Source organism: Musca domestica, unplaced genomic scaffold (genome assembly GCF_030504385.1).
Source record: "Musca domestica strain aabys unplaced genomic scaffold, Musca_domestica.polishedcontigs.V.1.1 6, whole genome shotgun sequence".
NCBI lineage: Eukaryota > Metazoa > Arthropoda > Insecta > Diptera > Muscidae > Musca > Musca domestica.
The window spans coordinates 12,373,838-12,401,772 of NW_026712363.1; the positions used below are offsets into that span (position 1 = coordinate 12,373,838).

The window sequence follows — 27,935 nt, forward strand, 5'->3', positions numbered from 1 at the left end:
TCGATGGTGGTGGTGGTGGTTGTTCGATTCGTTCGTGTGAACACAATCAAGGCACACTTACTGTACTCACTGTATGTATTAATTATTCTACTGCTGCTGCTGCATACTGCCCGATCTGGCACTCGATGTGTGGTGAATGCTGTGTGCCTGCCTGTGAACCGCCAGCCACTGATAATTGTTTTATGTTGTTGTATTTTTGAGCGCATTCGAGAGTTGTCTGTATACATTATCGATTTTGTTGTAGAATACTCGTTCGTCGCTCAGCCAGCTCGCTTGTACGCTCACTCGTTCGAACAACACCTTTTGTTATGCGACAAACAACAAGGAATGATCATTCGTCGTCGAACCGCCAACCAGGCATAACGTCGTACGAGATTTGAAAGTCCGAAACGCGGCGCGACATTTTGGATTATTTCCACACACTTTTGTTTGAAGCGACAAAAAATACGCTTTCGTTGTTTTTTTGTTGTCCAAAAATTGTTTATGTTTTGTTTGCCGTTTTAATTAACAACACCCAGTTAATAATTGAGAGTAGTTAACGAACGGTTAACTTGTGGTTTGAGAAAAAAACCGACATAATTTGTGAAAATTAATTGAGTGCTCACAGTTTCCCTCTACGCGTGGCATTAATTACAAAAATTGTAAGAAATAAATAAATCGAGGGAAATTAAAGAATTTAAATTCAAAAATAAGCGCCGGTTATTGGAGAATTTCAAAGCAAAAGAAATAAGAAACAAAACTAAAAGCATGAACCAAAAAACACTAAAGACTAACAACAACAAAACACAGCGTCGACAAATAATATCAAAACCTTTAAAACACAACACGCACCAGTCTCATGCTCAGAGGAAAATTTAAAGAAAACATCAGCTAAAAAAAGAAAAATTGCTGAATCAGGAAAATAAAAACCAGCTAGCAACACCAGTGTGTTATATATTGTGATAATATTCATAAATAAATCCAAAAAGAAGAAGAAGAAAAACACGCACAAGAAGAAAACCAGTTCCTCCTGCAAAAGAAGAGTCCTATTATAATCGACAATACATAATAATCAACATCATTGCCATTGCCTAGGAATTTCTTTTAAAATAATCAGACACACAACAAGCCAGCCAGTCAACCAAATCACCCAGTTGATAATAAACACCAGTGAAAACATTGTCCATTAGTTTTGTAACAAGATTTAAGGTTAGTATCGCCGAGGGCAAACAAGAAACGCTTCTTAAATATTGCTATGATGCGCCTCGATTTTGTAGATTTCCCATTTAAATAGTCTTATCATAATCACAGCATAGCTAATTAGCACCTTACATTCACGAAGCATGCACAAACACAGTGTTTTGAAATTGTCATCCAATAAAACAGCATACAACCATATAACGTTTACACTTGAGTTTAGAATTCCCAAAGCTAGGCTTTAAATATTTTAACCCATTTGTTGCGGAGACCATTTATTTTCAATTTTTTATTTAACATTTAACACCCACCAATCTTGACCTGCTGATTGCCTTAATAAAACTACATATGACTAAAAGGGGGGTACGGTATGATACTGTCACAGCGATAGGGTTAAATCTGCATAATTTTAACTTCACAATGCCGGCGCATAATTCCAAAGCAATGTATGACATCTTTCGCAATCAAACCACAGTTTTTCAAAGTTTTAATAATTTTTCGCACAGATACTTCTCAAGGTCCATTGAAGTTCATTTATTATTAAAAAAAGACCTTCACATATAAATCTGGATTTTCAAACATTATTTATTTAATTTCATGATGTGGATTTAAGGTGGGAGTACATATAAAGCTTGAAGTCATGGCTAGGCATATTAATGTCAAATGATAATGGAAAACGACGACAGGATTTTAGTGCGGCTTATGTACTTATACCTTTATTACTTAATCTTTTGCTTTAACTCCTTTAATTGTCCTTGTTCGAGGAAAATGAAAATTTGTTAGAAGTTTTAATAGATCAGCTAGCATTAATAGGTGATCTTTATTATTCAACAATCATATATAATTTTTTACTTTCAAAAGATATTTCAATTCATTTTGCAAGAAATTTCTTGGTCATATTTCTTGCATGATAAAATTACGAATGTAAAGTCATTTTAAATAAGACTTTCTATCTCTATATATTCTGTAGTTCACCTTGTCAAATTTCTTTGAATAGAAAACAGTTTCCCATCTCTGATTTCTGATTTGACCATACCAAAACGGGAACCTTTATAGGCAATTTTATACTTCAAGCATTGTCATCTACCAAATCTTCTTAAATACCAAATTTGAAACAATATCGTGGGTAATGCTAGGAACACAATTGGAGCGAACGACGGTTTTTTTCGCGGCGTATGTTCGTCGTCAAAAATAAAACACATATGTGTATATGGAAGTGCACACAATCACGGCACCGGCGAAAATTTCGTCGGTCGCCGCGAACTCAATTAGCTTTATTTCTATTTCATACGCCGGCGACCGGCGAACAAAACAGTACAAGGTGGCCATACTTGTACGAATTTTATGTGTTTTAGTAAATAAAGTTACTTTTTACTTTAAAATTTATTATGGTCACTCTACTATCTGTTACTCGTATAAAAAAAAACATAATTAATTTGTTTATTTATTTGTGTACTTGCGCCTGAGTGAAGATGGATATCAGTGAATTTATAATAGAGAAGATGGACATAAGTGAAATTATAATAGAGAACGTAAAGAATTGTGTGTTCTTGTATAATTCGTTGTAGTCAACAAATGAGCAAAAAGTAAACAACTTCATCAGCTGTTTTATAATTTCGTCGGTATTGTGTTCCATACGACGAATTTTCGCGGCTCATTTTGTCGCCGCGTAGGGCGAAATTCGTCGTTTGCTCCAATTGTGTTCCTAGCATAAATGTGACTAGGATTATCAAAATGCCGAATAACGGTGGGTATCGTTATATGGGGGCTGTTCCAAAACGCGGACCTATATATACTATGTTCCGCCACCAAAGCTAGAACTCATTGCGAACTGCAAATACTAATTTTTAGACAAATCCGTGGAAAAATGTGGCAAAAACCATCAAAATGCCGAATATCGGGAGGTACTGTTATATGAGGGCTATACCAAAACGTGGACCGATATATCTCATTTTCAATACCAGCCATCCTAGATATAATACAAATTGTCTTGAAGCTCTACGTCAAATTTGGTGGACTGAATCGTTATTCAATAGACGTAGAGACGGACATCGTTAAATAAACTTAGAATTGTGTGCTGATTATGAATATATATACCTTATGGGGTCTACGACGAATATTTACCACCTTTTCAAGGTGGGTGGGTGCAAATTCTACATACTTTTATCGAACTCATTTCAATTACTCGTTTTACTCTAATATGTCGTTTACATGACATATAATCAAAAGTACTATCTATTTCATGACGCGTTCTATGTTGGGTGTAAATATATTCATAGCCTACGTTCTTGGCATAGTAGAAGAATACAGACAGATGCATCAACGCTTGGGAACATTGATATGTCAAAAAATTTAAAATGTTTTTTCAAATATAATAGATTTTTATATGTTTTCTTATACTACATCAATCGGAGGTTATTATAAACAATTTTTACAAACTTGAACATTTTTTCATTAAAAATTCCAAAATTGCCAACAGTTCATTGTCTTCTACCATGGTTCTTAGTTTTTCCGTCTCATGTAGGTTTTTGATTTTGGCTTACTAAAGGCAAAATAATTTTATTGGCTTTTTCTATCTTTTATAATTTAAGAACTCTCAATTTTTTATTAAGAACTCGCCATGTATTTTAATATTTCGAAAAAGACTAGCTGGGATTGAAAACATTGACATGTCAAAAAATTTTAAATGATTTTTCAAAAATAAGTAGATTTTTTTTATAAACAATTCCTACAAATTTGAACAATTTTTCATTAAAAGTCTTAAATTCCAAAATTGGTTTGGCAGTTCATTGTCCCAGCAGATGTTTCGTTGCGACTACCGGTATTCTTTTACCATGGCCTAATAATTTTATTACTTTAACATTGTTAAGAAAATATGGGTTTGTCATCATTTGAAGGTGGTAATTCTGTAGTATTTTCACCTGATTTTGACATATTAAATAATTTATCCGTACTATGGGAATTTCTCAAGGAAATTTTGTTATTTCCCTAGATTTTCGCATTGACGCCGAAATTCGTAATTAATGGAAAGTTCATCTGTTTTAGACTTAAAAATTGACAATCAGTTCAATAATCTTCATTGCATTACAATTAGTGCAATATTATTATCTAATCCATTTTCATTCATGACAATTTTACAATAATTATAACCTTACTCAATATATCACTTTCACCACTGACTTTGTTTGTCTCACAACACTTTTTATGTAAATTAAGCATTTTGAAGTATAAATAATTGTAGCCGCCTATTATACACTCAAATTGGCTAAACAAATGCCTTCATTGATTCGCACCAGCTTGTTTATTTTGATTTTTTTTTTTTGATCAATTGTTTTGTTTACATTTTGTAGTTATTGTTATCGTTTATTAAAATACGATTCTAAATGATTACCTCTTCTTTTCTTTTGTTTTTGTTATTGTTTTCTCTTTGCAGGCAAGGTACCTAAAAATAGTAACTATTTAAAGAAGAAGAAGAACAGCAACAACAACTCAAGAAGAGAAAACAAAATAAAAAAAGCATTTTCAAACTGTGATTAAAAGAACTTAACGTCAAATCATCTCTGGTTTAACGTAAACAACAACAACTACATCATTTCTTGGTTAGTGTGTCGTTTCTTCTGCGTTTACTGTGATTATCAAATCTCAGGCTGCTAAGGCGACAACAACAATACATATCATCAACATATTTTAATCTTCTACTAAATATTTGTTGTTGTGACAAATATCGCCACTAATACGCGCTTGGTTACCCAACCGCGTCAGCCTAATTGGTTGAGAGCAAAAGATTAAGAGACCTTATATTAAGTTAGTGTTTAGCTTCGAGTCGTGGTCATCGTCGTATAACGACATAAAAACAAACAACATCACTATGATTTCCCACAGTCCACCCATCTTTAGTCATAGTCCACCGGTCAGTTTCTTAGCCGACTTCATGAATAATCGTCAAAGTTTAAAGTAAGTAAAACAGAAACATAAAACATATAAGTGTAAACATTTCAGATATGTTCGTAAACATTCGTGGAATCTTTGTAAATAGTTGAGTGTATTTGAGATAAAAAAGTATTTTTTTTTTCTAAAAATAAACAATGTTTTCAGATAATAATGTTAAAGTACGTTTACACACAAAATCTTTACCAGGGTTACACCTGATAATAGTCAAATCACAATAAATCTGGCTCCATAAAAAAATACATTAAATTCATTGAGATTGGTCAAATATCAGAGTTAACCTGGGTAGAGGTGTGTGTAAACGTACCTTTATTCTCAAGACCAAACATGATAGAAGAATATAGGTAGTCGCATCGAGACAACTGCTGCGACAACTAACTGTCAAACCTAATTTGAAATTAAATGAAAAATTATTCAAATTTGTAAAAATTGTTAAAAAATGCATATCATAACAACCTCCGATTGGAAAAACATATAGAAATCTACTTTTTTTTGAAGAAAAATTAAAAAAATTTTGACATGCCAATGTTCCCAAGCGTTGATGCATCTAACTGTATTCTTCTACTATGAGACCAAACAGAAGTTGAGTGTATTTGAGATAAAAAAGTATTTTTTTTTTTCTAAAAATAAACAATGTTTTCAGATAATAATGTTAAAGTACGTTTACATACAAAATCTTTACCCGGGTTAATCCTGATAATAGACAAATCACAATAAATCTGGCTCCATAAAAAAATACATTAAATTCATTGAGATTGGTCAGAGTTAACATGGGTAGAGGTGTGTGTAAACGTACCTTTATTCTCAAGACCAAACATGATAGAAGAATATAGGTAGTCGCATCGAGACAACTGCTGCGACAACTAACTGTCAAACCTAATTTGAAATTAAATGAAAAATTATTCAAATTTGTAAAAATTGTTAAAAAATGCATATCATAACAACCTCCGATTGGAAAAACATATACAAATCTACTTTTTTTTGAAGAAAAATTAAAAAATTTTTGACATGCCAATGTTCCCAAGCGTTGATGCATCTAACTGTATTCTTCTACTATGAGACCAAACAGAATCAACATCATTGCTCATAGTTGTTTTCATTTTTGTCATGTTGTTGTTTCTTTTTTGTCAATTCTGTTTTAGGCTTAACAGGAATTTGTTTATTTTCTTATTAGATGTTTGTAACTTAATGTGTGTCTGGGTGACTTGAATAATTGACAGTAATTTGTGTTTTTGTCATTCTTGTTTTTGTTAGACCGTGTTTACACAAGCTTCAAGATTTTCGATCGTTATTAAAAGCTAAAACAGAATTAACGTTGGGGCCGTTGTTATATAGTTTTTCATTGGCTCACAAGAATTTAAATTATATAAAAGTCATGGCGTAACACACATCGCTCTATTATATTTTTTTTTGGCAACGCGTAGCACACAACAAAAATCTAACTTTGATTCTGTTTTGGGCCTAATTCTCAAAAATCAATAAATGTTAATGGAATTGACACAAATTATTTTATTAAATAAATACCAAATGTCGCTGATAGCAACTTTGAATAAATTTCTTCAATTACAGCTAGTTCTTTTTCATATTGACTGAAAATATCCACAATATAATCAGATTGTTTATTTCAATTACCTTCACTTAAGGTCAATTGATCTTGACGAAAAATCCATTAAATAATAAATATTCTCTGACTGCCCAAGGCACGTGTAGCTATGTTTAAATGCACTTTTGTTTAAATTTCATTTTTTGTTGGAAAAAATTTACTCCTGTAGACACAACAATAACAGACACAAGTTATTATAAAAATAACAAATATTTAGATAAGCGGCCGAAATAGTTCGGATACGACTTGTCTTATCAACAAACAACGTCTTTTTTATAAATTAAATGCATAATCACATATTCATATAAATATATTTTAAATACATTTTCAACAAAAAAAAAATGTACAAAACAGCTACTTAATTAAGTGCAAATAAAGGAGCCACAACTTTTTTTCTTTCTTTAACTCAAAATGCAATGCAAATACAATTAAATGGCAATTATCCATCGTTTGATGATTAGGGAACAAAAAACAATTGTAATTGCGCTTTTGTACTTTTCCACAACTTCCTTTGAACAGTTAAAAACGACTTTGCCACGTTTGCATGATTCGCATTAAATATTCTATTATTGTAAATTTGTTTGAAAAAAGGTCCGATATTTCATAGCTCTGTCATATTTTCAAAAATTTTATAATTGATCCAATGTGCAGCAATAGAACTCTTAGTTAAGGGTTTCAAAACTTGTTCTTTGTGCAGATATTCAGGAAGATAATTCTTTACTTCACGGAAAGACTAAATAGATTTATCTAGTTACTTTTCCTGCAGGACTTGTCCAGCATCTTCTTTCTGAGAGAGTTAGATATTTTTATTCTCTTTTGCAAGAAAACTGTAAAAAAGTAAACAGAGAGAATCCCTGCAAAAACCTGCAAGCAATCAGCTGATTTAAAAAAAAAACACTTTGTCCGCTATCAAATGAAAAGAAAGACCCAAAAATTAGAAATGAGTTGAAAAACAAAAAATTGGCTTGCAATTTCCAAAACAACAATGTTTTTAAATTGTTTGGCCAAATCTAAAACTTGGGAAGGAGAAGAAGAGTTATGGCAATGAGAAATTTATCCGGCAATAATTTGCTCACTCTCAGTAAAGTGTCAAATTTTCTTTCTCGGACCGCTCTCTTTGAGCTTTTGTGTTAACAGAATTCCAGTAACAATTGCAGCAATTGTTACAAATTTTAGGGTAACCAGCCACACCTATTATCATCGTAAATTACTCAATGTAAACGTAACATTAATGTTCACAGTTATAGGTACCAACATATTTGAGTTTAAAAAATAAGTAAAAAAACAGTAAGTTCGACCGGGCCGAAGTTTGAATACCCTCCACCATTTGGAAAGAATTTAGAAATTTTCAAATAAAAAAAATTAATAGTATTGGCATACATGTTACGGGATACCGTAGTATAGAAATTGGATTAAGCCAGACTATTGCAACAACAGAAATAAAATCTGTTAAAAATTCTATACAAATCTCAAAAATAACGAATATAGCCGTTATATTGGAGTCTGTACGAAAACGTCGACCTTCATAGGCAACTTTTATCATAAGCCATTGCAATATTCAAATACGAAACTTGAAAAAAAAGATCGGTGAATAATGTAGCTAAAATCATCAAAATATCGAATATACAGACGTACCGTTATATCGTTATTATAGCGTACGAAGACCTGCGTGATTACAAAAAACGGGCGCACAGGGCTAAATCGTCTTAGAATTTTATGCTGATCAAGAATATATGTACTTTGTTATGTTTAAAATTATTATTTCGATGAGTTACAAACGGAATTTCGAACTTAATATGCCCCCCATACTATGTGTGGTGGAGGGTATAATAATCATATGTTTTATTAAAATAAGTTTATTGCCAAAAATACATTAAACAGTCGGCAATAATATGGAAACAAATTGAAATCACTTGTCGAATATGTAGACATTTTGATGATGCATTGAAAATAATACAAATTTCTAATTAATTTTCATGAAAAACTTTTGATTTTATAAATAGTATTTATTGTTCATGAAAAATCGTCTATTAACGTCATATCCGTTGGCACTAAATACGAAAATATTTGTGTTTTTTTTTTTCAACAAAATTGCCATAATTCAAATGTATGGTATTTTACGACATTTATCTGAAAGTTCATCAATAGCAAATTTAATGCAAAAACACAAAATCCTTCTTTGGGCCAAAAACAACAAACCGGTCGTTGTTTGTCTAAATAAGTGCCAATCGCAGAAAATATATTTTATTTTGTTTTTGCAATATACATAGTATTAGTATTAAAATTTTAAGGTCAAGAATAACCAAAAGCTTTTAGGGACCGTTTCAAAATATTTTATACAGAGAAATATATGAAAATAATTGGGTCCTCCGATGGTACAATGGGGGAGAAAATTCGCTTTCTGTCAGAGTTATTCAAACTTAGGTGCAAAGAGTTGTTTTCATTTATTTGATGTTTTTCCTCATTTTTAAACCCAGTTAAAAAGCGGAAAAGATTAATTAGATGGATGGAATTTATTTCAAATATTGGGTTTTTAATACTTGACTTCCGTGGAAAACTTGTTGACATCAAATGTGAACCGTATTATTCATATGTCAAATAAAATTAGTTTTTTTAAACATTTTTTTTTTTTGGAAATTTTCCAACCATTCTAAATTACGTTCATATACAAATCATTATTCGGTTAAACCGTGATAATTGGCCAATCACATTATCGGGATTAATAGCATCAAACTAATTGTATGTAAACGTACTATTAATTAAATAATTTTATAGCGTCATTTATAGTGCCAAATTACAAATACGTGTCGTATTTTAATTAAATAGTAATTTAGTTTTCAACACGTAGTGCATGTTGAGCATAAAGCTTTTGCTAGTCGGTATAGTCCGATATTTTTTGTCCTGCTGTATTTAATGGAAAATATTTTTATTTTGAGTAAGCAAATTACGTATACGCTTATGTTTATACACGCGCATTTCTATATTTCCCCTTAAATCATATGATTGGGTCAGATGCAGACAACGTTAAAATCATCATCAGCGTTGCTAAAATAAGACCAATCATCATCATCATTGTCGTCGTCGTCATCATCATCATCGCCAAACCAGTGATGACAATCGGTATAATAAACATTATTTCTAGAAATATGGGACACTGATTGCTGTTGTGGCAAACAAAAGAAAGCTAACATACAAATTGCCTTGATCTTGACGTATTATTTTCGTTTCGAAATTTTGGGGAAAAATTGAATAAGTTTAATTTTGCGAAAATAAAAAACATCATAAAATGTTATAAGTTTTTATTGATTTATTATATGACATAGAAATAAGAATAAATTATGAAGAAAGAGAACAAAAAATCCAGTAAACATATATTTAAACGCCTAATGTACTTTTACTCAAATGCGTTTTGTATACAAATACTCCAAAGAAAATAACAATCTTAATCTAAGTTTAAAAAATTAGGAAAACCATGGTAGAAGAATACAGGTAGTCGCATCAACACAGCTGCTGAGACAATAAACTGTCAAACCAATTTTGAAATGCAAAATTTTGAATGAAAAATTATTTAGGTTTGTTAAAATTGTTGAAAGATGCCACCACCTCCAATTGTCGTTGTATAAGAAAAAAATATAAAAATCCACTTATTTTTGAGAAAACATTTTCGAATATCAATGTTTCCAAGCGTTGATGCACCCACCTTGATGTCTTCTTTTTTTTGGAGTCCTAGTATTCATGTACCATTGCTGTGTAGTCGATTATTAGTTATCGATAATTATTTCGAGTTCCTTGTTCCTTTCCATTTCTCTTTACCATGAAGAGAACCATGGCAGAAGAATACAGGTAGATGCACAACGCTTGGGAGCATTGATATGCCAAAAATATTTAAATATATTTTTTTTTTCAAATATAAGTAGATTTTTATATGTTTTCTTATACTACGTCAGTCGGAGGCTATTATAATTCGCGTTTTTCAACAATTTTTACAAATTTAAATAATTTTTCATTCAACATTTTCAATTCCAAACTTGGTTTGACAGTTCATTGTCCCACCAGCTGTGTCGACGCGTCTACCTATATTATTCTACCATGAAGAGAACATAGTCTTAAAGTACGTTTACACTCACAAATCGAGTGGAAAAAAATATCAGCGAACATACACTAAAACACCGGATATGGTGTCACTTTTAATTCTTAAAAGAATTGAATGATCAGTTTAAAAATTAGGAGAACATAGTCTTAAAGTACGTTTACACTTACTAAATCGGGTGGATTTCAATTGTCATATTTTTTCCATAGACGTATCTTTTCCATTGTAACCCTACAACCCTGGACAAAGATTTGCAAGTAAATGTACTTTTATTTCCGTTCATGGCACAATAAAAATGTGTTACTCCATATTTTCAAAATCAGACAAAATTTCATAATTTGTTTCCGTTTTTGTTTACTGTCTATTATTAACTGTAGTTTTAATACCATGACTTCAATCACACTAAGTGTTTTGACAGCTCGTCTAAATGACCAGCAAATGGGAGTACCGCCCTGCTTCCGTTATTTAGTGTTATGTTATGTAAACAAACAAACAAGGTATTTAAATAAAACTTCCATTGTATTTAATGGGTATCTATCATTATGTAAAACTATCAGCTGATCATCATATAAATCAACTTAAACCTGGTCTTAATTTTTAGAATTTGATAAAGCTGGCGAATCGAAGAATCCCTTTGTTTTTGCCAAATCCTACATAAGAAAAAAAAACCAAAGACCTAAAATGGTAAAGACTAGACAAAATGCATTTTGAGAAATGGTTTGTGTCTACAATACATAGAGTAACTGCTCATGGCAGTAACATGTTAATATAAAAACCACAATTACAGAAACGGATAACAAATAAAAATTTGAAAAATCCAAAATTTTGACTTCAAAATTCTATTCCATGGACTTTTCCGAAAATTTGCACATTGCCTTAGCGGTTTAAATCAGTTAACATTGGTAACTATGTTGTTATGATATCGTAACAACAGAGGTATTTTCACAGGGTTACCATATCTTGACTCTGTCTTGTCCTATCTTTACACTTCTATGTCTTTGAAAAAACTACAGAAAAAGACTACTTTTGTAAACGATTTGATCATAAACTTAGTTTTTTTTTAGTTTTCATGGTAGAATCAAAAAGGTAAAGTCATGCAAACATATGTTTACAATTTTTTCAAAATTATTCCTTTGACAATATCTCATTGTCAAAATATATATTTATAAATTCGTCGTAAATACACAAATCAGAAATGGAAACCTAACTTTTTTGCAGTGAAATTTTACAGGGTAAATTACCGAAAATTCAGAGATGAATATGCTTATTTGAAATGACTTTACCTTCTTAATTTTACCATGTTAGTTTTTACACTATTGTGATTTGTCTCTCTTTCAATTTCAACTCACAATTATTCTTTTGACAGCAAACTTAGTTGTCAGGGCTTACAGGACGACCTTATGGTGGCCATGATTTTTACCTAAAGCTAGCTATAGGAACAATTGGCGGCAGGCATTCATTTCGCTTTTTATCGTAAATAAAAAATAAGACTATGAAAAACCGACCACTTTTACCATTTAATTTTCAATTTGACTTAAGCTACTATGAAAAATCGCATATGTATCCATTGGAATTTAACATTTTGTTATTTCATTTATTTTTCGCAAAACTCGGAAGATATTTTCTAAAAATAACAATATATAGACAATGTTTAGCATTGACCGTGGCGTTCAACCCTCAGCACAGTTGTATGTAATGTCATTGAAAGATAATATGAAAATTCTGATTGAGGGTCATAATTGTCATTAAAATATTTTAAATGTTGGCATTTATATTAAAATATATAATAGACTGGTAATTAAAAAACGTCCCAAATAGTAGACACATCGTAGATGGAAGACAAAGATATAAATGCTTTTGTTTCTTTTTTCTATTCTTCAATGTAAATATTTTATATTAAAATAATACGGTATTTACATGAGCATTCATTTCAGGGTCAATTGCGACATGGGGAATATTTTGCTTAAAAAGTGAAAATACTTTTAATCGGGACAATAACTACTAATCTGAATACAAGAATCATTTTGACATATCCTATCAAAATAAACCCTGATAATGTTCCCAATCTAAATAATAAATGTTGCTTACATTTATATCAACATGTTTAGACGTGACAGCTGAATCCACACGATTTATTATATATATATCTTTATCCGTGGTAACTTTTATAATTGATCAATCACAATAAATTTGACCATGTAAAACATACGTCACATTTATTGTTACAGGTTAATTATCACGGTTACCACGGGTAAAAATGTAATGAAACCTTCCCGTTAGCGCTCATTTTGACCTGTTCCTGTTTTGTGCGCAAAATTTTTCCACTATCCCATTGCTCCAAATATTTACCATCTCAGCTGTGTGCCCTGACTTGGCATTTCTCTACATAACGTGTGACTAAATTTGAAATTCTCTATAAACAAAGTTATTTAATCAAACAAATTCGTAGAAATGACTATCACCTAGCAACATAAAGAACCAATAAATAGGCATATTACTAATAAAACATGACCTCAATTTGTTTTATTGTAGATATTAGAGTGGGTAGTAAAAGTTGGCACATATAAACGCCTAGTGAACATTTATATATACTCTTGAAATTATTAAGAGCACATGCACTAGCAAAAAGACTTGCTTTGAAATATATTTTATTAATAAAAATATCGATAGTTCTACAATATTACTAATTCGGAGAGAAAGTTTATACTAGAGTAGATAATTCTGTTAGATCATGTAGTATAAACGTAGCTTCAGCCCACTTTATCAGATAACATGGTAGACAGGTAGTCGCATCGACACAGCTGCTAGGATAATGAACTTTCAAACCGATTTTGGAAGTGAAAATGTATTGATTATTGAATATTGAAATTTGTAAAAATTGTTGAAAATACGATTTGCGTCGTATAAGAAAACATATAAAAATCTACTTATTTTTTACAAAACATTTTAAAAAATTTGCGTTGATGCATCATCCTCTATTCTTCTACCATGGTAGATAAGTTCTAAAGCTACTAGTTTGCCATACTTCTACAACATTTTTAATTTTGTATATATTTTCTTTTTTCCATTGCAGTTGTAATGATGAGCATAACCGTGCATCACGTTATTGCCGCCCTCCAGTTATAACATTGGCCTCAAAGGCTATGGTTAATAACGCCCAGCAACGTGTAGCTAGTCCTAATTTTGGTGGTACATCGTCTAACGATAATAATCGCTTAAATTCCACATCTAATAGTAATACTAATAACTCTAACGCCCAATATAAGGCAAATATAACAAGCTTCATGCCAGAAATGGGTCGTCGCCTTGAACGCATGACTTCGGCACCAACATTGCCGATGACACCGAAATCATGTCTACGTCGTAAATCCTGCCTACATAAATCTTCAACGGAATCGATTGAAGTCACAGATAAGGATACCAATACGGATACCAAGTGTTCAGAAAATAATGGGTAAGTTGAAAAATGTTTAAAAAAGGAGATAAATATATATTTTATATTTATGTGAAGATTTCTAAAAGTACGTTTACATACAAAATCTCCACCCAGATTAACCCGGATAATTGAGAAATCACAATAAATTTTCCGTATGTTTTCTATAACTAACAGCCTGTTCCACGATCTCGAAAGAAAATTTGTGCGAACGAAGGCTACTCACTCACTTTCGTATAAGAATGCGTTCCACTAACTTTCGTTCTTTCTTTCGCATAGCCTTACGTGATTCAGTGTTGCTAAATATTTTTTTGTAAAAATTAATCGCGAAATAAAGCAAAAAAAGCGTCAAATGTCTAATTTAAACGCGAAAAAGCAGCAGTGGTGCTGTCTCAACTGACATTTCAGTTGTAAACAAACAAATTGTAAATAAACAAACAAAATAAAATTTCTAGTGATTGTGTTCAAACTATTTGTGCTCTTAGAAAATAAAAAAAAGAATATTTCCGTAGCCCTATTTTTTATGGAGGAGGTTCGAAATGTGCCACGGAGGCATTTAAGAGATGCTTCGAATTTATTTGAAGTACCTAACAACCAGTAAGTATGATTGTATTTTTACATTTTTGAAATAATAAAAAATGATTTTTTCTAGGTTTGTGGCCAACTTTCGTGTGTCGAAGGAAGTTTTCGGGCTCTTTTGGATATGATGGAAGAGAAGTGGGTGCCCGGTTGCAGAACTACCCAAGTCCGCCCCGATTTAAAACTTCTTCTGCTGCTTCCAAAAATTGGCATTCCTCTGGCGAACACAGGATTCTCCTCCATTTACTCAACTAGTGCCCGCAGCTGTGTAGTTGATGATTTTTTCGTGCTGGAATTGAGAAAATAAAAAAAATATATATTTGTTGTTCACATATTAAATTGCATTTATTATTTTAACTTACATTTCTGTTTCCATTTTCAATCAAGCAATGTTTATGTTAAAACAATTTTCCTTAATTGTTATTATACGATAGCAAACACACAAGTGACTGATTTTGACATTTGTGTTCGCATGCGTACGAAAGAAAAAAGATAGTGGAACGCAAAATTACACTGAAATGCTTACGTTTTCGTTCGCTTTGATTTTCGTGCAAATTTTCGTTCTGATAGATTTTAGTGGAACGGAAATCAGCTGTTTGTCGTGTAAAAGTTGTGCGAACGTGTTCTTTCGATATCGTGGAACTGGCTGTAAATTTATTGGTCAATAATTAGGGTTTACAAGGGTAGAGATTTTTTATGTAAACGTGATTTAAGGTTTCTGAAGATCGTTAATGTGAACAAGGTGTTTATATGGATAATAGCCCGTTTTCATACCAAATCTTTGCCCGTGATAATTAGTGTCCAAACACAATGAATACAACCGACATTTCCCATAGACGAATTTATTGTGATTGAACAATTATCAGGGTAAACCTTGATGACGAATTTAAACACATAGACTTTAATAAAAGGTGTAATATAGATTGGCAATTGATCTATAAGAGATCTTTGATACTAAATTATTTGATTTTTAAAACATAATTTCAGTGTAATCGACAAACAATAGCAAGTTTTTTTCTTTGGAGAATTAAAGGTGTTGGCATCATTGCTAGGCATATTAATTTCAAATTATAATGGGAAACGGCGGCAGAATTTGAGTACGTCTCTGGCATCCCTTTATGATATGTTACAAGATATTCCATGCGAAGACTTCAAGCTGTTCATGTACTCTCTCTTAATCACTCTTAATTGTCTAACCTTCCTACAATGTTAGTGAACTCACGGTATATACATAAGCCTATCGATATTGATATTTGTACACATGTATTCGATTATATTAACAATGAGATATCATTTTATAATAACGAAATCATGTAATGCCAATATAATACACAGTCTGTGGTTATTAAAAAAAAAGTTCAAATTACATATATAACCAAGCGGCACATATATCTGAGACAGTATACAAAAGTGTTGAAAACGTTTAAGAATAAATTGAGTACAACGCACATAGTATGTATCACCCCAATTTAATTCATTTCTACGTTTTATTAACGCATAAAACACAAATCGGTAATGGAGAAGAGAGATCATGGTGGAAGAATACAGGTAAATGCATCAACGCTTGGGAACATTTATATGTCAAAAAATTTTAAATGTTTCTTTAAAAATAAGAAGATTTTTATATGTTTTCCTATACGACGCCAATTAATTTTTACAAATTTGAATAATTTTTCATTCAAAAATTTCAATTCCAAAATTGGTTTGAAAGTTTATTGTCCCTGCGGCTGTGTTGATGCGACTACCTAAATTCTTGAACCATGAGAGATATGTAAAAGACAATAAGCTGATGTTTGTTTATGTTTGAGTTTTTTCTTTACTTTTAGTCGCTGCTTGTCTATAGTAAAAAAAAAACATTTCTAATCCAGTTTAAAGAGGAAGTTAATTCGTACCATAAACACGGATGTAATAACTTATTTAATTCAAATCTGATCTCACATTTTAATAGCGACCCTCTAAAGCAGTTATGAATTAACTGCTTGTTTGTAAAATGCCAAGTTTATTATTGGCGCCAGTTTTGATTTCGTTGTCAAACAACAAACATATTTAAATATATATGAATGTATATTTACGTATATTAAATTGATAGAACCAAATTACGCTATAACCACATTTATTAACAGCAAATCCACTTTTATAGATTACAAATGTTAAATGTAATACGACTATTTTAGTCATGAAACCACTTAGTTTTATTCTAAAAATACAAGCTATCAATAGCGAACAAATACATTTAAAAATTACATATTAATTATTTAATACAAAGAAGCTACTCTGAAATACTTCACAGTTAGTGTGAACCCTTTATAGAACAATGTATATTTTTACTAATGGATTTTTTTAAAAAGTGTCATTTATAAAGTACAAACATAAAATGTAAGACCCTCCAGACAATTTCTGTTTACTGTCTAGCCCCTTGCGAAGCACGAGACCAACACTTGGCCGCTAGTTAAGTTATATTGAATATTTGTTTAACTGTGCCAGTGTACCATTCATCAACTTATATTTACTTTACATAACAAAAAACTTAAGATGGGGAAGTTTCTTTAAACGTTTCAAAACTATTTGAAAGTAAACATAGACAGAGCTTAACGTTAAACATTATCATCAAGATTATTCCGGACTGATCAAAGTTTAATGATGATGAAGATTATGTGTAGATAGCTAGAAGATTACAAAATATCTAAAATGATATGTACTTTTAAGTCATTTCGGTGGTCATATGTCTTTATCTAGCTTTTACACAAGACGAATATCATATTTACCAAAAAAACGTTACTCGTGTTAACCCTGTATAATTGTCATCAATCACAATAATTTTAACATATTCATTGTGATTGGTCATCGGGGTTATCCCGGCGTCAGGGTTTATATGTAAAGGTACTCTAATACTCTTCACCCAGATTTGTATGTCACTATCATATCTATGATAGAAGAATACAGGTAGATCCATAAACGCTTGCGAAAATTGATGTGTCAAAAATGTTAAAATGTTTTGCCAATAATAAGTAGAATTTTATATGTTTTCTTATACGACGCAAATCTGATTCTATTATGACATGCGTTTTACAACAATTTTTACAAATAATAACAATAAGCAAACATATAATAATTCATTCAACATTTTCAATTCCAAAACTGGTTTGAGAGTTCAGTGTCCCAACAGGTGTGTCGATGCGACTACATGTATTCCGATTAATTTTAATTAATTTCGATTAATTTGACTACGGAAAACATACGATAATTATTGGAATTAACCCTGGTAGAAATTTTGTATGTAAACGTATTTTTCTTCTATACAGTCCGGAAGTTCGTTTCTGTTAAACGTTTTATATGACAGACTCCTACTTCTAGTAATAGTCTTGGCTTGGCTTGGCTAAATCATCAGAAAGCTACCATCTAATTTAAAAGTCGATACAATATTGTCTAATATCAAACTCGTCTTATAACAAGTTTACATACAAAATCTCTACCCGGGTTAACCCTGAGAATTGACCAATCACAATCATTTAAATGTATGCTTTCATTAGACCAATTACCTTTACTGACTGTTTTGGTGAATAGATACTGATATGATTATTCCTATCATTATTAATTACGATATTTTGTCCCATGCATCCACATTTGTTGACATTTTACATAGACGTCATTGAATCTTCTTAACATTCAACTACATACAAATACATCTGAAAGTATCGATTATGCATCTGGCATAACGCCGACAATCGTGCTATTTTAGTGTTTTCATTTAGTTTTGTTTACAATTGCAAATTCGATTGACATTTTACCAAAAAAAAAGTTCCTGACGTACATCACACTTGACAAGATTAAAACTTTTGGCGCAATATAAACACTAGCACATTTTCATTTCATTTATTTTCTATCGTATATTCTTTAACAATCCGGCCAGTTTGGCAGCCTAGCGGTCTACGATATATATGTATGTATGTATCCACTACCAAAGAAAAAGTTTATATTTAAAAATAAATGTATTTTTGTCACAAAACAAAATACAACTTAAATAAAACTAACGACAAAACAAGAAGAAAAAACCCTTAGAGAAATTGTTTGTGTTATGCTGATCACGTGAATCGAACGTGTACACAATATGATAGAGTGCGGAAGATTTTTTGTGTAGAGTTCTTCACGTTATTATTGTAATGAAAACATATGACTTTCGCTTATACATAAAATATTTATTTTCTATTTTGGTATGCATGATAATGACAAAAATCTATGATGTTGAAATAACAAAATCTAATTAATTTTAAGTTATTGCAAAAGCAAAAATCATTTTCATTCAAAGCAATAATACTTTTTATGTTATAAAATTGCAGATAAAATGTTATGTAAGGGTCACATTATGTGTCAATTGAAGACGTTATTATTAATGTAGGAATGTGTGATTCCACTCACGAGTAATTTCATGAAATATCTGTGATGAAACTGTAAAAAAATGTTTCATCACTTTATTTTCATATGAAATTATGCATGTGTGTAAGGGGGCAATAAATGTATGTATTGAGTGTAAAGATGTGAATACATAAGCAGCCATGGTAGAAGAATATAGGTAGATGCATCAAAGCTTGAGAACATTGATATGTCAAAATGTTTTTAATGTTTTATCAAAAATAAGTAGATTTTTAATTGTCTTTTTATGCGACGCCAATAGAACGCTGTTATAATATGCATTTTTCAACAATTTTAACAAATTTCAATAATTTTTCATTCAACATTTTCAATTCCAAAATCAGTTTGTTTGTTCATTGTTCCAGCAGCTGTGTCGATGCAACTACCTATTTTTAAACTAAAATGAAGATGCCATTGTGAAAAAATGCACTACCAGTTACTTTTACAAAGAGCTTGCCATATCTCTGTAAAAAATGCATATATTTTAAAGGAAATGTGTAATAATGAGAACCCGATAATGTGAGCTTTATCCTAAGTAAGGGGAGCTTTCCTAAAGTAAGGGATGACAAAAGTGGACTATAAAGGAAATATATAAGAACGGACCATAGTTTTACGCTACAAACATGAATTTTCAAACCCTGTGTTTACAAAATACCAGCCAATATGCGTCCCGCAAATTACAAAAAAGTAAAATCTCATTTGATTTGTAATTTGTTTGTAATACCAAATTTGTTATTGTAAAATACAATTTTGATTCAAGACAACTTGTCTTGTGTAAACGCAATAACATATATATTAACATTAGCTTTGTTCCAGAACCTAAAAGAATCTACTAGTATTGCAAAAAAAAAAATTTATTAAAGTATGAAAAACTTTTACGTACTAGCAATTCTAGTTCGATTGTCATCCATTCAATAAATTTAAAAATAAAAAGTAGTCAAAAATTAAAGATATCTGAGTTAACGGTACATCCAGAGTTTTCCTTGACCATGGTAGGAGTAAATGCATAATGTGGCTATGAATGATTTTAAAACATATTTATAATTTTCAATTAAAAAAACAAACGCCCACCATATTGTTCGTTTTCTATTCAAACAAACACATACACATTGTTTTTTATTTCGAATTGATTAGATTACTTCTATAATTCGTAAAAATTCCCGAAAATTTTCATTTTCAAAAGATAATATACTATTCGTTTCATTTTTTTGTTGATAACATGAAAACAAAGGCATTTTAACGCCTTCTTCCATACACACATATATCGGTATTTTTAACCATAACAAAATAAAAAGCAAGAACAGCTGTTTTGGCTAACAGCTGTATGACGGATTGGATGTTTGTAGTTCCTTAAACCATACCGATCCCAAAGACAGTTATAAACAATGTTATGGGACAAATTTTTTATAATGTTTTCGACATGTTTTTGTTTTAATACTACGTTAAAATTGTATTGGAAAAGATACGGAAGCCCTAGTTTACGATGAACGGCATCAATGTAAACGTAGTCTAACAGTACAGTGTTTAATTTATTTTAAATAAGTTTCTCACATTACAAACTAATTTTTAATGCAGATTAAAATTTAGGCATGTAAATAAAACTGGTTTCGAAAAAAACTAATTTCAATTTCTTTTTTAAATATCCCAAATTGAAATAAAAATTAAAAAATGAAACCTTTACTGAATGACTCAACAAGTTTTGTTTACCTTTTTTTCTGTTATCATCAATGACCGCTTTTATGATTCGAAAATCACCTCTAAAATAGACATTTTCAATGTTTATGTTAACGACCCCACAAAGTGTGCCCGCCGTCTCCGCTAACACACATAATGAGAGCTCAGTATGTTTGAGCAGCAAACATATGTACATATTGGTTATTTAACCTTACAATGTAGTGTGTGAGAGTGTTATGAGTGCTGATCACGCGCTTGGTGCATGTTGCACATTTCACACGCAGCAGGTTTTTTGTTTCTCTTGTCGCCCAGCAACGATTCGATTTTTTGATTTTTTCTTGTATATTTGTTTTTTTCGAGTTTCTGTTTAAATATTCAAAAAGTTTTATATACATACATACGTAAAAGAGTTTATAATCAGTGTTATAAAAATATCTCTGCAACTGGTTGTACTTTAAGGTACAATTTTAAAGAGAAGTTAATATCTGGTTCCCAATGGCGTTTAATGGTTTTTTTCTGATTAAAATATTACTAGATTTTTTATTATTATTAGAGAAATAATTAAAGTATTATATTAGGTAATCGATTTAATTTACCCAGTGAAATTTGAAATGAGGATATTTTTTTTTCAAAAAATACATTTTATATTTTAACCAGTTTTTAAAGTAGGTGGTTGTAATTGTAAAATGCATTTTACAAATTAAGGTTTAACACGTGTGACATGTTGAAAACGGATGCTTAAATCCAACCCGATAAACTTCCATTGCTCTGTTTTAAACGGAAACCCTATTGAGCTAACAAGCATTTGAAAATTTAGGTTTTACAATAATTTATAGGAGAGTTAGTAAAAATCTTACCTTCATATATTAATATACAGCAGGTCCACCAAAACATATAAAATACAACTCAGGGGCTAAGACATGTATTCGTTTTCAAAGACTTTAGAAATTTTGAAAAAACTTATTAAATTAAAAAAAATATTTCAGAAGTAGGATCTAAACTGTATACTTCATCGATTTCATGCAAAAAATAGGTAATATCTTCTATGGGTGCTTCAATGAGCATTCTAAATTATGATCGGTTGATAGCTCAATAACAGCAAAACAGCATAAATGTCATAAACCTGGAGGAACACTAGTAAAAAGCTCCGGGTTTTACTATGTTAATTTTATCTTTTTTTGATTTTTTTAAACTATCAATAATAAACTACAAATTGTATATCATACACTACAGCGGTTAGTTTGGCAATCTATAGGTATTAAAAAATATATTAAAAAACAGATGTTCACATTTTCATACATAAATGTTATTCGATTTCTATTTAGTTAACATATTTCGTTAACAAATTATTTTGAGTTTATAATAGCTCACCGTTTTGATTTTTTGAATACATTAATACAATTTAATTTAATAGGACTTGGCTACTACATGTTTATATGCAATGCAAATGTGTTGCCATGAGCAGAAACAAGTTATTTTATCTATGAATTATTATTTTTTTTTTTATTTTTCAAATTTATAAAAAGCTTATCAAAGATTAATAGATTACCCAACACACATATTCTTGTAGAAACGCTTTTAGATAGGGAGCTTTTTTTACACATCTGATTTTGTAATACTTTGCGAGAAACACTTTCCTTTAACCGGCTTTTACAAAAGACAAAAGGACAAAGTTTGTTATTTTTTAAAATTTCTATCACATATGCATTAATAATTATTTGGACGTGGTGGTCTTCCACCCATGTTGTTTTCTTTTTAACGATCTCTTTTTCTCAAAAAAAGAAAAATAATTTTTTTACCAGACATTACGTAGGCGTATTTACATATTTCGAGGTTTTTATGGCGTACGAAAATAAACACAAAAATGCCATTGCAAACGATTTTATTTTGTTTTTACAGTGGAACCATCAAATCGTTTGAATTTCGATATAATTTATAAAATTTAATGGACATTTTTTGTATATAATTAAAACAATTGGTGCCAATACAAAGAAAAAAAGATAATTTATTAGTAAGGATAAAAAACTGATATGAACATTATGAATATTTCTTCGAAATTGCATTCTCAGCTACTCGACTTGATTTCTTACAAACGCGTTATAAAAAATCTACATTTTAATGATCTGACAAAATAAAAAAAGGTATTGGCTTAATTTATGTTGGGGAATCCAGACTTTTAAAATCTATGGGTGTTAAAAACACAATTAGTTAATAAATTAGCGTGTGGTTAGGGGTTATTACACATCATATCAGACACAATAAATTCGACGTATATTTTCAAATTTAAATCTTTGAAGCTCGATTTAAACAAAAAGTATACCATTCCTTAATTTTCAATCGCCTTCATACATTCATTGCCATCAATGATCAAAACAATAGGTATTTTAACATTGCAAAACACTTGCCAATCGCCACCTGACACACACAAAACAAACAGAAGAATTTACAAATTGAAATTTTATTGGAAGAAACAAAATGTCGCCGCCCGCTATGGCGTTCAATTTAAATTTGCCAAATTAAATTCTTGGCAGACAACAAATCAAATAAAAATAAATCCTAACATATTTACTTACTTTTTATGAATTTATATCGAAGGCGTTGATACGACACACCATCTCTGGCGCCAAATACAATTCACCTTATCACCTTAGCGAAAAGCAAAATCAAATCTCCGAACAACTGAAAAATCTTACATGCTGGTCAGGGCCATTTGTGATGAAAGCATCAAGCTCAGCAAAATGAACAATGTATGTATGCAGATAATTGAAATCGGATGTCAATGAACAGATTTTCTGTTGTTCTTCTTTTTGGGGTATGGGGTTTCATTACTCTGCAACCACTTGAGGAATTTTTAAAACGCAAATTGTTTAAAACACGCGCAAGGAATTCTAAATGGCAGAATTATCTTACGGTTTTTAGAAGTATTTTTAAAAATCCCTATCAACCCTTAACTACAGACGTCAAATTATTCGAACGTTAGTACAGACCACCTGTAATTTTTACCGGTTATATAAAACACATAAAATTTCTGTAAAACAATTGAAAAATTTGTTTAATATATGTCTCTTATATATTTTTTGTATATCAAGATCTTAAAAAAGTTTTAAAACTATTTACTTTAATAAAACCGCACAAGTTTTTTTTAAAGCAAAATATATTCAGTTATCCCCGAAATTGAAAAATCGTAAATGCTTACCGGTAAAAAATACCGGTCATCTGTAGTTAAGGGTTAAAGTTCCGAAAGTTATTCGCAATACGAGTTCAAATATTTTTTTTTTTTTCGAAAAATCATCACAAATATGCAATAGATGTAAAATAAATAACATTTACGCTTATATATTTAGTAAGCTTCAAAAACATACGCCTCAGAGAGCTCACAATTAGAAAGCTATTATAATCCTTCAAAAATATATGTTATAGAAATTATTTGCAAACAAAATACTCTGTTGTACAATAAATCTTATTTTGCGCGAATTTGGAAAAGAAAACATTTAAAAATATTGACATTTTAAATTACACATAAAACAGATTCGGTGTAAACATCACATTTGTCTAAATAAGACTACCTTCACACTACAATAATCTGTCTTGATAAACTACAACCTCATAATTTATTTGGCTTTAATTATAGCACCTAATGTATTTATTATACATTTTTCATTAGTCAATAATTAATAATTATGTTTTATGTTTCTTCTATTTTAGCCATCAACGTAAAAAAGTGATATTTGCCGATGATGAAGGCCTTTCTTTGACACAAATCCGTGTAATGTCTGAACCTTCAAATGTCCCTCCATACTGGAGTATGAAATTCTTGGAACAGATTACACAAGGTTTGGTTACACCCCATCCTGCCGATCAGTGGACTGTTGACTTTAAACAACCTGCCTCCGATTACTTGGTCTTTAGGTAAGTCTCATTGATCCATTTGTGCGAAATCTTTCGTTTCATTTGTTATTTTTGTCATGTTTTCTTTTTTCAGACAAACCATTGAACGTGATTTTGTTTCACTTGAAAATGTTATTGTCAAAGACGAGGAATCAATTGTGGTTGGCACCGTAAAGGTTAAGAACATATCCTTTGCCAAAGAGGTAGTTGTACGTGTTACTTGGGATGATTGGAAGAGCCAACAGGACATCTTTTGCACCTATAATAGAGCTTACGGTCCTGCCACATGTGCCCATGTGGTATTCGATACATTCTCATTCAAAATTACCCTTCCACCATCATCCAAACGCTTGGAATTCTGCATATGCTATCGTGCTGATGGCCAGGAATATTGGGATAATAATGGTGGCAAAAACTATACCATCACCAAACGCTCGCCCTTCTATTATAATGCCTTGTCGCCATATGAAAAGAACAACACATCATCTGCCATGCGCAACTCCGCATCTTGCCAGAGTCAAGTGAGATCAGCACTGAGTGCGGCTTTGGCAAATAAAAATTCTGATTCAACGCAAAATTGGCAACAAGAGCCCAGTCCTTATTGGTAGAATTGCAGATGTGATGGATGACCATGAGCAGGATCATGAAACAAGGTTTAGAATATTTATAAACTTGTACAGCAAAGGCTTTGCAGCTTTCAAACAATTGGGCTGCAGAGCTAAACTTCAAAAACCCCCCAGAGAGCTTTAAAATTGTTCCCTTTTTTTGAAAGCATAAACTATATAGAAATAGGGTTATTTTGTATGTAAAAATTAACTTTATTCGAAAGATGAAGGGACATTGGCACCAAGAAGAAGAAGAATATCAAAAGGGAATGCAAAATATTGAGGTCCTCATAGTGTTTTTGTAAAACATAGAAAGTAACTGAGGAAAATGCCCTTCAAAAATACAACTAAGATCAAATAATACTGATAATAACAAATTGAAAGAGAAACAAAGGTAAAGTTCTCTTCAGCTTGCATTGTTCCTCGGAACATCATGCCTAAATTACAAAAAAAAAGAATTAAAAAAACTATTTTGTTTAAGTCATGAGATTAACGAAATCTCATGGATTTTAAACTTGTGAAATGTGAATTGATGTTTGCTAATGATCTCCTGTCCTGTTTTGAATTTGGATATGTCTTTGTAAAGTGTTCATGTGTATTTTTCGTTATGTATCTTATGGATCTCTTTTAATTTTGAAAATGTAAATTTTCCAAATTCAAATCAGTGACTTTTAAAAGAAGACTTTCTAAACAGAGCTTAAGATTTGTCACATATGAACATTGAATACAAAGTGAGCAAAATCTATATGGTGTATATTATGTTCAAATTTTGAGCATATTCATAAAATTAAGACTTCAAGATATAGATAAATTATGATATTGCTAAAAGTTATTGCTCTCCAATCGCAAACATATACACCACTTCTATTGATTTACTAAAAATCACAATTTTTATCAATACAAGATAGGGTTAATGAGATTTTAACAAATGAATTTGATTTGTTGTGTTCGTGTACGAACAAGCATTTTATATTGGCTAAAAAGTTCCCCGAATGAAAATTACACATTAAAACTAAATGATTATTGTCAAAATGTTGATCATTAAAGTCTATATATATATAATTTTGTTTTAATTTTAAATTAGCCAAGGTAGAAATATGAATCTATACTTACATTTGTTTCGGAGATCTACTCAACATCAATTCAAATTATGCAGAATTTGCAATCATCTCAAATCAATATTGAGTTGTATAATGAGCTTAAAAAACTAAATACAAATAAGCACATTATAAATATTTATACACTGGAAGTCGCACAGTCTGTCTTGTGACTGCAAATAGGGGAAAATCGAATCGTGAATAAATACTAAACATTTCTGCAGTATCTGAAATGTTTATTGTTCATGAAAATCCCCTTGAAATGGCCCAAACAAAATCTCTCCCAAAAAAAAAAAGGAACAAAAATACTTTAAAACTATAACTAACTACTACTTTTGATATGACTCATGAATTTAAATCAAACCCAGAGAAATTAACTACAATCTTTCGATGCCCCTCAATGTTTGATGGAAAAACAAATATCCTCTATGGAAAAAATATTTATCGATTTTAAACCATTATGGTTATATATTTTTACACATATATATAAAAATGGCTTCAAGTTTAAATTGTTTATATGTAACGTTTTGTTTGCTTGTTTTGCTTTTTATTTAATTTTTTTGTTTCTTTTTTCAATACCATCCAAAAAAGATTATAAAATGACTCTAACAAAATTTCTAGAATTCTTCGAATATGTGGCCTTATAATAAACAAGAAACGTTTTAACCATTATTTTATATGTATATTTTACAACTTTTTTTTATTAATAATCATCAAAACAAAAAAAAAACTAGAAATCCTGCAACTTAAAAGACTGAAATTGTTATTGATGAAAAGAAACAAAAAAATATATCCCACAATAATTGTCAATTATCCTTTATGTTTGCGTTTTTGTTTATTTCTCGTAAAAAAATTTACCCCAACAAATTCTCAAGAAAAAGTAATAACGTTTGATTGTGTTTTTAATTTTGCCTTATATGTTTTATTTACAATGAGTTTTTTTTATTTTACGAAAATTTTGGGTATTTTTTTGTAATATTGATCATAAGTCTTTACATAGTTTGTAAATAAACAATAAAATAAAACATGATTTGCAAATACACATAGTTTTAATAATTTCCTGTGTAATATTTAGTTCTAAGCGTTTTTTAGTTGTATCCAACAAGCCATAGCTGTTCTTTATACTTTTTTTTAATAATTATATTTTAATATACGAACTGTACGTCCTTTCCTGTGAACAGTCGATTTTCGAGGACGTTTAATGCTATTATTTTAATATACATCATATTTTTCATTTTAATGCCATATATTATATACACATTAAAATAGGGTTTTCAAATAAACAAAGCAATAAATGATATATATTTTTTAATGAAAGTGTATTTTCATTTCCCTAATACTTATGACAGAGAAGACATTTTCTATACTTTTGGAAAAAAATATAGGCTTGGGTTTACAGGGTGAAATAAAAACTTCAACAAAGTCAAACGCC

At 30.6% G+C, this 27,935-nt stretch overlaps 1 protein-coding gene and 2 long non-coding RNA genes across 4 annotated transcripts; 2 read left to right on the forward strand and 1 right to left on the reverse strand.

Annotated features, from left to right (window-relative positions):
• The first annotated feature begins 304 nt into the window (after positions 1 to 304).
• Positions 305 to 27,815, forward strand: LOC101894250 (protein phosphatase 1 regulatory subunit 3C). 2 transcript variants are annotated; one of them, XM_059129136.1, is made up of 5 exons: positions 306 to 1,188; positions 4,610 to 5,130; positions 13,891 to 14,271; positions 24,619 to 24,822; positions 24,896 to 27,815. In XM_059129136.1, exons 2-5 carry the CDS (start codon positions 5,045 to 5,047, stop codon positions 25,407 to 25,409), a joined length of 1,185 nt encoding a protein of 394 aa, XP_058985119.1. In that variant the 5' UTR covers positions 306 to 1,188; positions 4,610 to 5,044; the 3' UTR covers positions 25,410 to 27,815. The 2 variants fall into 2 exon arrangements, with proteins under 2 accessions (XP_058985120.1, XP_058985119.1); XM_059129137.1 differs by lacking the exon at positions 4,610 to 5,130 and having other exon boundaries at positions 305 to 1,188.
• On the forward strand, positions 14,300 to 15,168 carry LOC131805662 (uncharacterized). Its single transcript, XR_009343756.1, has 2 exons — positions 14,300 to 14,847; positions 14,903 to 15,168. It is a non-coding gene; the product is annotated as an uncharacterized LOC131805662 (long non-coding RNA).
• LOC131805663 (uncharacterized) lies at positions 14,806 to 15,757 on the reverse strand. Its single transcript, XR_009343757.1, has 2 exons — positions 15,192 to 15,757; positions 14,806 to 15,118 (listed from the first exon to the last, which is right to left on the reverse strand). It is a non-coding gene; the product is annotated as an uncharacterized LOC131805663 (long non-coding RNA).
• Positions 27,816 to 27,935: the final 120 nt, after the last annotated feature.

Excerpts from the sequence above, each read along its gene's own strand:
- LOC101894250 (XM_059129136.1), top strand. The coding sequence starts at position 5,045 with ATGATTTCCCACAGTCCACCCATCTTTAGTCATAGTCCACCGGTCAGT. Across the intron at positions 5,131-13,890 it reads AATAATCGTCAAAGTTTAAA|TTGTAATGATGAGCATAACC; the intron begins GTAAGTAAAACA and ends TTTCCATTGCAG. Across the intron at positions 24,823-24,895 it reads TCCGATTACTTGGTCTTTAG|ACAAACCATTGAACGTGATT; the intron begins GTAAGTCTCATT and ends TTCTTTTTTCAG.